The sequence below is a fragment of the Uloborus diversus genome, chromosome 10, assembly GCF_026930045.1.
Source record: "Uloborus diversus isolate 005 chromosome 10, Udiv.v.3.1, whole genome shotgun sequence".
Classification (NCBI taxonomy): Eukaryota; Metazoa; Arthropoda; class Arachnida; order Araneae; family Uloboridae; genus Uloborus; species Uloborus diversus.
Genome location: NC_072740.1, coordinates 121,997,346 through 122,009,436, shown reverse-complemented (window position 1 = coordinate 122,009,436; position 12,091 = coordinate 121,997,346). Strand labels below are relative to the sequence as shown.

At 30.7% G+C, this 12,091-nt stretch overlaps 1 protein-coding gene across 1 annotated transcript in view; it reads right to left on the bottom strand.

Annotated features, from left to right (window-relative positions):
* LOC129231434 (methionine adenosyltransferase 2 subunit beta-like) overlaps positions 1–12,091 on the bottom strand; it is a 73,396-nt gene that overhangs the window by 32,381 nt on the left and 28,924 nt on the right. Inside the window, exon 3 of the mRNA XM_054865749.1 lies at positions 11,361–11,513. Within this exon, the coding sequence (XP_054721724.1) occupies positions 11,361–11,513 (153 nt within the window). The remainder of the gene's footprint in view (positions 1–11,360; positions 11,514–12,091) is intronic.

The window sequence follows — 12,091 nt, the reverse complement described above, 5'->3', positions numbered from 1 at the left end:
CCTATGCATCTAAGATGGTTTTATGTTCAAACTATTTTGGTCCTGTAAGTATTTTTGAAGTACTTTGTTCAAATGCATTTTCTTGATTAGCGTTTTAAGATGCAAAAAGGTTTTGCAGACTCTCCTTTCTACTTAGGATTAGGAATTAGTTTCTCAGTTTCATCTTAATCCAATGCATTTTATATTGATATGGGGTGGATGAAATAATTTTTTTACTAAATGAAGAAAAGGATTTCACTATTATTGAAAAAAATAAATAAATAAATAAATAAAAGATTGAAAGTGTGTTTACCTTTGCTGCTCAAAATTTTGCTTTTGTATTTCAGTGCAAGGTCTTTTAGGTTATGAGCATTAAAAAATGTTTTCATAATTTTCTAGTTTCACTTATTTTGTGTAAAATTAGTTCATTTTTTTGATAATAGTGCATATTGTTCAGCGTTCAAAATTACGGCTGGTTCACTGGTCCCGGACCAGTGAAACCTGCCTCAGACTACAAAAAGGGACAAAATAAAAATCGGTGGTCCCTTGGCAATTTATGCTCACACTTTGCTAAAAAAATTCAAAAGCATAAGCCTGGTTGATGCCTGAACTAATTATTAGCTAAACCATTCATTGACTTTTTTTTTCAAACCGCTGTACATAATTTATATGAATCATCCACATTTTATTCAGCATTTGAAACTAAGTAAAAATAGCAAAATTAAATTATCAAATTTTTGGTAGCCCATTTTAAGGGTTGATTAATGAAATTGGTTTTCCGACTGTTTAAACTTGACTGTTTAAAAATTAAATGTTTATTGCCAAACAAATTTTGAATATAGTGCTTTATTTAGTGTTAAATCAATTAGCTAAAAATAAAGAAAGTTATATTTAAAACTAGTGGTACCCAGATCAGCGGCGTACGCAGACAAATCAGTCCGGGGGGAAGGGGGGGGCTGAGCTCGAAAGTCTTTGAGCTGGGGAGGGATACTCATGAACTGTAGCTAAGAAAAGTTCATGTATCGCTTTTCTGATATCAATACGAATGTAAGATTTCAAAAATACATCATAAAAAAAAACTTGTTCTTTATTATAATTTTTATAATTAATTTTGAAAATTTCGGGGGGGGGGGAGGCTGTAGCCCTATCAGCCCACCCCCTGGGTACGCCACTGACCCTGATGGCTATGCCAGTCGTAGAAAATTAAAAGGTCATTTGGTTCGCCTGTATATTTCAAATGATGGATGATTAATTCCTCGTTAATTGCTTGACACTTGGCACACATTGTTGGCATTTGTTTGTCCACGTTATTATAATTTGCTTGGTAAAATGTTCTTAAAATTGGAATAGAAAAAGAACAAAATCGAATTTTGAAAAAATCACTTTGAGGTGTTCGCCGAATTTCATGGAAATTAGCCAAATGGTCTAGGCGCTATGCGCGTAATAGACAGAGATTCAGATACAGACTTTCAGCTTCATTATTAGTAAAGATTACTTAATAAATGCAATCATAAAGCATAAATAATTTTACGTACAGACATATTTATTGGTTAAATTTAAAGCGGACCAATAATGTTGCTGTTGACTAGACCGAAGGACCAGTAGGATTTTTTGCTGATTTCTAACTTTGATGTTTGTCTCATTTATGTAAAGTACCTACCCCCCTTTGTGTGTGTGTTTAGTTTATGGATAGTTCTGTTGTTTGCATACATTTTTCTTTATCTATTACAGATTTGTTACTTAGTTAGTGCTTGGAAAATCTGCAGGAAAGTTAGTTTTGGGATATACTCAACAAGCAATAATGTTGCTGCAGACCCGGACAAAAATGGTAAGAACTCATATTATGGAAAATGTACAGTAGTCTCTGCCTTATATGATTGGGTTCAATGTTATCAATCCTTAATTGCTAGTATTAAAATCCCTCAGTCCCAATTTTCTCTATTCATTTGCATGTTAAAATCTCTTTTTGTTATCATGACATTTTTTAATGTTATCAGTTTTCAAATTCGATTCTTAACTATCAATGAACTACTTAAAAGAATCGTCTTGTATTTAAGTGCGCCAGTGTTTGTATTTCGGAGAATTCTCCCTATTAGAGACGTACCGAGTAGCACTTGTGCCGAGTACTCAACCTGTCACTACTTGGCTGAGTATCAAATATACTTTAAGAAGAACCACAGACAAACACATGATGAATTTTGAACTCATTGGAACTGTAGTATAGACCTCCATGTCCATATAACAGTTTTTCAAACAAAACTACATCTGAAATTTAATTATGCATCATTTAAAAACTTTTGCTTGTGTCAAAAATTTTACAAAAATGTTATTTTTAAAATTAGAAGAAAGCAAATAAATAAAAGGTATGATTAATCAAGTTGGAATTAAAACAAATTATATATCAACCTATAATAGTTCTAGTTGCCAAACGTAAATAATTTTTTAAAGCAAATAAAGTGTTAAAAGTACAAATGTGCAGAAATCCTGCGGACCCGTGCTTCTGTGTTGCAAGGAACGTCTTTTTCAGTGCATAAAGTGTGAGCTAATGAATGTAAAGACATCCTACAAAAATATCCGACTTTTGTCGGATATTTTTAACACATAAACTCGCATTTTGTGGATTAAAAAGGCATTCCTTGTAATGCCAAAACACACGTCTACAGTGTTCCTGCACATTTCTGCTTTTAATGTTTTATTTGCTTAAAAAAATGATTTATTTGCTTTTATTTTTAAACCAAAAGTATTTTCATATTTTCTATACTTGCCTTTTTTGTGTCTCATTTTTAATAAATAAGTTTTATTAACTTTGGTGACATTAAAATAAAGATTTACTTCATTGAAGCATAACAAACCTCATTATTCTCAAAATTTAAATTTGAGTTGTAAATTTGAATTGTAAATGATTGCACTATATTATCTGTTTGCACTTTTTTTTATTAATTGTCAACTCTATCTTGAACCAATATTCGATTTTTTTACAACTACTCAGTATTAGCTGAGTATCTCAGAAAAATTTGGCTGAGTGCCGAGTAGTTACAGAGTACTCGGTACCTCTCTACTCCCTATTTAGTCTAAGGAAAGGAGGAATGTACCAAAGAGTAGACAATGACACAATTCCAGCAATTTGTAGAGATATGCGCACTTGAGGTTGTCTTAAGTCATTTGATATGATAGTACCTTTTCGAAACATTTGTTAGGTTTCTTTTAAATTAATTTCATTTCAAAATAATATCTGGCATAAATTGATAAATTTATAATTTCCTGATTCGCTTTTTCAGTGGTTGATTCAAAACACAAATTTGGTCTGCTTTGCGGCCCTTCAAAAAATTTTGTCTCGCAAAAACAGGTTTAAACAAAATGTATACCCTAAAGTTAGACATTTCATAATATTTCTTATGTAGGAACCAGGGCTCAAATTATATTGCCCGACATGCACAAGGCATGTAAAAATTCCTATGGGGCATAAATCTTTTACTCTTCTTACATGCCTGGCCTGGCATGTAATTTTTGATCACATATTTTTTCCTTAACTTTATTATTTCGTATTTGATTGAAAAATTACCGTACCCTTACTTGGAGCTCAAAATTAATTTTAAGTCTGCTGTTTCTGGTTTGCGTGGAAGTGATCCTTCCCTTTATATAATTTAAATTTTGTTAAATTTAACAACGGCTTATTATGTACTATTTATTGAAACCATTTTTTTAAATTAATTTATATAAAAATAATTCGTCTGATCAATGCTGTACGACAAATTCAAATGCTTTTATTGATATACAATAAGGAAAACCGGGCATGTATTTTTTAGACAAACATGCCCGGCAAGGCATGTAAAATTTTAAAGATTTTTATTGCCGTGATAGAAGCAGCGCTTTCATCACTTTTATGCTCAATCAATTCAACTGAAAGCAAAAAAAAAGTTAAAACACCTCTTGCTTCCTAGTCATTTTTAGCGAGGTCCTTTAGGCTAAAGGGATTTCAGATTGGATTTGGAACAGCGAAACAATGTATAAAATAAGACCTTTTTTTTCAAAAATGGAAAAAAATTAACTAAAATTTCTTTTTTTCCCCACAAAATTTGGAGTTAAAAGAAAAACCAGAGTTGATTTATGTTATTGTTATCAATCGTTTTTTTTAATCAAAATCATTACGTCCCATACTGACCCATAAGGCAAAGATTACTGTAACTAGTTGTAAAAGAGCTGTCGAAAAACTTAATGAGTGAAAACGACAGAATGTGTATAAAATACAAATAAAGTGTTAAAGAGTAATTAAAAAGTAGAGTAAAAAAGAAAGAATTTAAACTCTTTTTTAATACTTTATGCACGTTATGTCGTTTTTACATATACTGTAACTAGTAATTCAACAAAATAAATTTAGTGGAAACTTCAGTGCATGATTTTTTGAGGAAAAAGGTGTGGCTATTAGTGTGACCCCCTCCCTCGCAACTTATAAATGCAAATTTATTTTCTTTAAATGAAGGGAACTTTGAAGCAGCTGAATGATACCAAGTAGAGGATTTAACATGTAGCAATTGCAAGGGACCAAACTAGGTTTGGGTTTTGGACTGTCCAAAACTGGTTTAGGACAGGACAGGTGGTTTTTACCATCCAAAAGTGTCTTAAACTGTCCTAAAGTATGTTTACGCAAACAGAGTGTAATCTAATCAGTTCATATTTACTTCAATCTTCGTAATGTAGAAATATAAATATAAGGGGCAGGGCTGGCAAGTTTTAGTTGACTTAATTAAGGGTTGCATTTTTTAGTTTACTTAAACAAATATGATGATTAAGTAATTACTTGAACTATTAAACAGACATTTTTTGTTTTTACCGGTTATAACCCGTTTCTGGCAGCAGAAAGCCAACCCTGCTTAGTAAGAATAATATGTCACTGCCTTCAAGAAAATGAAATGGGGTTAATAGTACTGTCGGCTCTTGCTTAATCAAATATTGTCGGTTCGAAGAAATATTTTCCATTAAGTAGGGAAAATTTCCTTACCTTTCTAAATTGACAATGTAATAATAATTAATCAATAACTATGTATAGGAAATAATGTCATTTGGTAAAAAGCTTTTGAAATAAGCTAAGTAAGCAACAAAATAGTTTCGTAATTAGAAAAATATATTATAAGTACGTATTAAAATTATTAAAAGGTAACAACTTGAGAAATATGAAATTTATGTTTTGGCATCTTTTTTCAGTACACCATATTTTGAAAAATTCTGTGATATTGGATTCCTTGCTTGAGGTCTTTGGGATCACTTTTCTGAACTCCCTTTTTTACCTCCTTGTCCGCTTTGTTTTCCACTCAATACAGTATACTCTCGATGTCTTGATCTTCGATATCTCAAAGACCTTGATGTGACAAAATTATTTTCCCCCTCGATTTTGCGTATTTACCTGAGGTTATTTTTTATTATGTCGAAGACTTTTTAATCAAGACCTTGTAATGTTGAATATTTTTCAAACCCATTTATAATTTTTCCAGGAAACCACAGTTTTTTGTCTCGAAGCAACTAGAGAAATGTTTCCAAAAATTTATCACACCCTTCATTTTTTTTGGGGGGGGGGAGGAGGAATGATTCCGTGAAGCCTATCTACTGTTGTTTTCATTCTAGAGCACAGCAGCATCAGAAAATGTAAGTCCTGAGAAACAGAGTTGAGTTTTGGACTGCCCAAAACTGGTTTAGGACAGAACCGGTGCTTTATACCGTCCAGAACTGTCAGAAATTGTTTTATGCTGTCCAAAAGTATGCAAAAGCCAAAGTTGGGTCTAATTTAATCAATTTGTATTTACTGCAATATTTGTTATGCATAAATATAGATATTAATGAGGTTAATTAATGAGTATTTGATAATATTTTTCTCAAATGTTTGTTTTTAAAAATACTTTAAAAAATTGCCAATAACTCTATTACATAAAAATTTCCTTATGTAACAGTTGGTAGAATTATAAAAGAAAATCAACAATGCTACGAAGACAACTAAATTTAGTTCCATTTGTAACTCAAAGGAATGTTATTAAATGTGACATATTAGGTGCCAAAAAAGCTTAATTTTTTCTGTTTTTTTTTTTTTTTTTTTTTTTTTTTTAAATCATGGATTAAAGATTAATAAATTAATGATTAAACATTTACATTTCAAAACTTGTCAATATTCTTGTCAAAAAATTTGGTTTATGGCTAGGAAAAAAACATGCATACAAATTGAAATTTTTAATGAAGAATTGAATTTCTACGTAATTAGATTAAAATCAGCTGTATAAATACATATATATTTATACTTAAATGTTCACGTTGAATAAATATATTAAATAGTCGAAAAAAAAACAATTTTTACACATTTTATTCTGTCATATTTTCTCACAAAATATAGTTTCTCAGAAAATAATTTTGGACACTAGGGTTTTGAACAGGGCATTATAAACCTTGCCAACCCCACTTTCTTTTGCACATGTATCAACTAGGGAAATTTGATTACTTTATCAAAAAAAATCAACGAATGCATACAAATTAAAATTTTGATCAAGAATTCAATTTCTATGTAACTAGATTAAAATCAGCTGCATAAATAAGTTGAATGTTCACATTGAATTAATGTTCAATATAAAACATTACTTTGATACATTTTATTTTGTTTTTGATGTTTTGTCACAAACTACAATTTTTCTATAAATATAGTTTTGGACAGGATGGTAAAAACCAGGGTTTTTACTGTTGTCCAAAACCTTGCCAAGCGTGCTGAGAAGCCTAAAAAACGTACTTAAAACTTTTCACACCATTCGGTTGAACCTTTTGACTCGATTTTCACCTCCATAAAAAGGGGAGATGAACGGGAACCCCCTTTAGAGACACAAGGAATGGTGCAATCTTTTGTGCAACTTCTTTTGTATTGGGGCGCTCGAATCTCATTTGAAACCATTCTGCAATTTGGTAATCGAAATCTTTGCCAAGTTTAGTCGTGATAATTATTACGTTTTGCTACTTCACTAGAGCATTCTTTTTTCTCTAATTTTGACTCATTTAAAAAATTTCAATTGTTATTCTTTTAAGACTTTTTTCAATACATATTTCCACTTATTTTTAGTGATCGTGACTGATTTTTAGAATAGTATTATTTTATTATGGTTATGACCTTGTTATGTCGAAAACTACCTATATATATATTTACTGTTCCATCGATTTCGTGACATTAAGAGCGTACTGTATTTATCAATTTATTACTGTCTGAAATGTGTATATTTCTTTTTGTTATCAAATTTTTCAGCTGCGCTTTTTTTTTTTTTTTTTTGTAATAGCAACGACAAAAGAAATTAGATGGATCAGAAGAGTTGTTTTGATGGAAAATGAATGCTTCCTCTCCTGTTGATAGCGAAAAATATTGTTTTACATTTTTACATCAATAGCTGTTCTTAGCTTATATCTAGTCGATTCAAAATTTTTCTCAACAAAAATATTAACAAAAGCTGATCAATATTATTTGATTATTGGGGGAAATTATTCGATTAAGTGGGGATCTTCAACATTGCTTCTGTGGAGAAATATTCGGTACCAAGAGGTTTAGAGGTTTTATTCATATAAACAGGGTATTCATTCAACCATTGCCTGATTAAGCAGGCTGACAATATTTTCTAGGTTTTTCACCACAGTTTCTACCTGCAAAAAACCTAGTTTTCCCCATGTCGTGGTAAAAACTGAACCCTGCAATATGTGTTGAAATTGCGAGTTCTATTCGGGAGGTTTGACTCCAAAACCCCTTGGCTGAGCCATTCATACTATTTCAAAGTAAAGTGCATTTTTTGCAATTTTAACATTACATTACTGGTACAATCAACATGACTAATTCAATTCTCCCCTGTAACTATCTAAAAACAGATTGTTCTTACTCGGTATACAGTCAAAAATTGATGGTTTATTATTTTGTACAGTAAAAAATGTTTAATGTTTTTAATTCTTATATGTTTTTCAGCTTGTGCTCCCTATGCTATTTCAATACGTGAAAACAAGATTTGGTTAAGTATTCTGAAGTGTTCATGTGTGGAAAGGATTGAGTGCTACGAACAATCCCAATGCTCTATGGTGAATGGATGATTAGATTTTGTTGCTCTGGTCTTTACCCGAGTGTGTTTAATTGACTTCATATATTTACAGCTGATGCAGTGTTTCCTGTATATACTATGTAAACCAGTTCTGTTTAATTTGTTTTTAATAAATATTTCAAGAAATAGTTTTGCTTCTACTCTTTATTTAGGCAAGATATTGTATTTTGCTACGAGTAGTCTTTGACTCTTGAATAACAACTTGATCCCCAAAAGCTAAGAAACTACTAAGTAATTTCATGCCTTGCATGAAAGAAAATCTAAGAGCCTTAACCTGCATTCCTCTGTTAATGCTTTTAAAAATTACTACTAAAAGGCATTGCTGAAAAAGTAATTTCAGTTTTAAGGTTGTAGGCTCATGCTTAGAAAGACTTAAGTATACTCTTATTTTTCTGTTATTTCTACTGTTTTTACTGATGTGGTTATTGTTTTATTGAAGATGTCATTTATAGGTATATTATGGTGATTTATGTATAATTAGTAAAATATATTTAATGATTATTTTGTATTTATTGGAATTTGAGGTTGACTTTTTTTACTGTAAGAAAGCTTTATTTTTACTATTTTTTTATTTTCTGACAAAAAAATATGTTGGGCAGAAATTATTTCTGAAATTTGTGCTGCAAAATGCAAAAAGCCATCATATTTACAAAACGTGAAAGATTTTAACCGTCTTATTTAATCCTATTTTATTTATTATTATTTATTAAATTTTAATTATTTACTTAATTTTTTTTTCATTTAAGAATTTTAGAAAAAGGCCAATTTTCTTTCAATATTGGGTTAAAAAGTTTATTTTCTCCTTTTTTTAAAGGGCTTTTTCTTAATATTTCATTGTACTTTAAGTACGTAAATAGAAAGCACTGTTTCACATGAATGAAATCGGGGAAAATGCTTAAGCTTCATGTATCTTGAACACAAATGCATCTGATGTATGAAATTGCATGCTTGTGCCGAGCAATAGTGCAAAACCTTCTTACTTAATAACATCAACCGCAATTATGATGACTATGTTTTGAAAGAAGTGTAAAAACTCTTTATTTATAAATTATTGTATCTAAAAAAAAAAGGAAAAAATGACATATTGTCGCCTCATAGCAATCCTCATATCGTCATCAATTAGGGCGACGATATAGAACCATTACTACTGAATGTTCAGGGCCGATATTCGTGAACGTAACGGAAGTGGAAAGTTTTTACGTAGTTCGACGTCGGTGAAAATATAGTTCTATGTTGTTTTTGAAACTTTTTCTACGTCGATCGGTTTTTAGAACTGTTATTTCTGAATATTCAGGACCGTTATTCCTGTATGTTCAGGGCCGATATTCGTGAACGTAACGGAAGTGGCAAGTTTTTACGTAGTTCGACGTCGGTTAAAATATAGTTCTATGTAGTTTTTGAAAAATTTTCTACGTCGATCGGTTTTAGAACCGTTATTTCTGAATATTCAGGACCGTTATTCCTGAATGTTCATGGCCGATATTCGTGAACGTAACGGAAGTGGCAAGTTTTTAAGTAGTTCGACGTCGGGGAAAATATAGTTCTATATTGTTTTTGAAAGTTTTTCTACGTCGTTCGGTTTTTTGTGCTACTAGGGGTACAATGCCTCGACAAATGCTTAAACAGAAGTCGTTACGCTGAAAAGTAGATTTTGAATGGAACTTTAAAATACCAATAAAGTTACTGTAAAATTTCTATCCTGTTTTGTTTTCTTAAGCACTGCAACTAAATTTTTGACTGACCCTTGTACCATAAAGATGAGACCCCCCCCCCAAAAAAAAAGATTCAAAAACTAAAAAGAAAAACTGAGAATGACTCACATATACATGTTGGGTACATGTGCCTATTAATCAGCCAAATCTGCATGTTACTAATTCCACAGCTTAAAAATATACAATAAAATAAATCATTTATCTCAATCGAGATTTATTGCTTGTTATACATGCAGTTAACTTTATTCACAGTTTGTAGCAAGTTGCTATATGCATCATACTAATGTCGTCAAAGATTTTAATAACTGCAAAGCAATTTTGTTGTGCTTAAAGAAACTTTTTGAAAACAAATCATAAATTACATTCTATTTTACATATATATATATATATATATATATATATATATATATATATATATATATATATATATATATATATATATATAACCATTTGATGAAGTTAACAATATTCATCTTTACTGACAAAAATATTTATATTGAAAAAACTATAAAAATCTTCCATACTGGTTCCCCGCTTCACTACTTAGATTTATTGAAAACACAACAAATATTAAATGATTAGTTATTTTGCCACACAATCAAATCAAAAGGTAAAAAACTTCTATTTTTAATCCAAATTCTTGTCATTAAAAATAAATGAATATAAAAATTAGTAGCTAACCAACGTGAAGCATGTGCTTCGACAGCAGGAATTCAAAAATCTTTTTTTCCACATTTTTTTAATGTGTAATTTTTAATGGGTCTCCATCTCGGGATGCTATATACACTATTTATAAATTTATACAGAGGGCTTTAAAGTTCAAATTAAAGATCTGTGTCAGGATTTAAACGACAAAAGAACTACAGCAGAACTAGTAGAATTCTACAATGAATTTAGATTACAGATTCATGTTTTCTTTAATCAGAATTCTGCTGAAGAAAATAAGTCATTAAAGGGGCAATTTTGGCCCAAGGAGATTTGAACTTGTGAACTTTGTATTATTAGTACAACACTTTAACAGGCTCATCCATTGGGCTTGATTTAGGGATGCCATTCATTAAGGCAATGAATACTAAAAATAAAAATAGATCATTTTTTTCGACAAAACAGGCAAAATGTGAATAGCCTGTTTATTTTCCACCGAGAGCAGTGGAAAAAAAAACTTTAAAATGCATGCCTTACTTAGGAAATTTGATTAAATGTTACAGAAGTTATGGCACTCAGAAAAAAAACAGAAAAAAAAAAACCACCCAATAATATAAATGATACTTGTTTTAACACAACAATGAGTGTAAAATTTAAAATCAATGCTATCACAGCTTTAAGTCGAAGATGCCACTATTACATAGACTTATCACTGACCACAGGTTAATATCACAGAAAGTATACAATCAATGAAAATCTTCAGTTAAGACAAACTATACATAAAAATAACAATAAATAAAGAAATAAAACTAACAAACTATATCATCTCTAAATTATGAAATGTAATCCAAGCCTTTTAGTATATATCAGATTCAGAGCCAATTATAAACTAACATAAGTAACTATATATTTATGTATATTTTACCTGGGTTAATTTTCATAACTTCTCTTTCTCCTTCTAGTTTAGTTTTTCCATATAAATTCAGTGGGTTAGGATCAGCATTCTCCGAGTAAGGTGGATCTTTGCCATCAAACACATAATCTGTACTAATATATATGAAAGCAGCATCATGGGCTCCTGAAATTGTATAGTTTACAGTATAACTGAATATTTTTAATTGAGAATTGAAATATTCTTATTGAGCGATCAATACCAAATTTTGTAGAAAATTGGTCCTGTTTTCCAGTTAAGTTTGACATGTGTGTAGTTTGTAAATGTAGTGAATGAACAAGGGTGTTGTTCAAGGGCATCAAAGAAGGTTTACAAGCATAGTTGCTAGGAGTTTTTCTCGGCCACAATACAGACTACATGTTGAAGAACAGATACATACCAACAGAATTTTTATTGATGCCAAATATGCAGTGGCGTAGCCAGGATTTCATTTCGGAGGGGGTCCAATCTGTGGTGAAGCCAGGAAGTTATTTTTTTTTGGGGGGGGGGGAGGGCTAAGGAAATTTGACGAATTGATATGGAGATCTTCTTATAAATAAGAAAAATAAATTTTAGAAATGAAAATTTTATTTAACTGTTATTGATGACAAGTAATAATTTTGAATGCATATGACTTTAAAACAAGCAGGTTCCTACCGATTTCTCACTTCCCCAGGAAGCCCACGCAGGTACAAAATTTCAATAAATTTGGAGGTAACTAGACA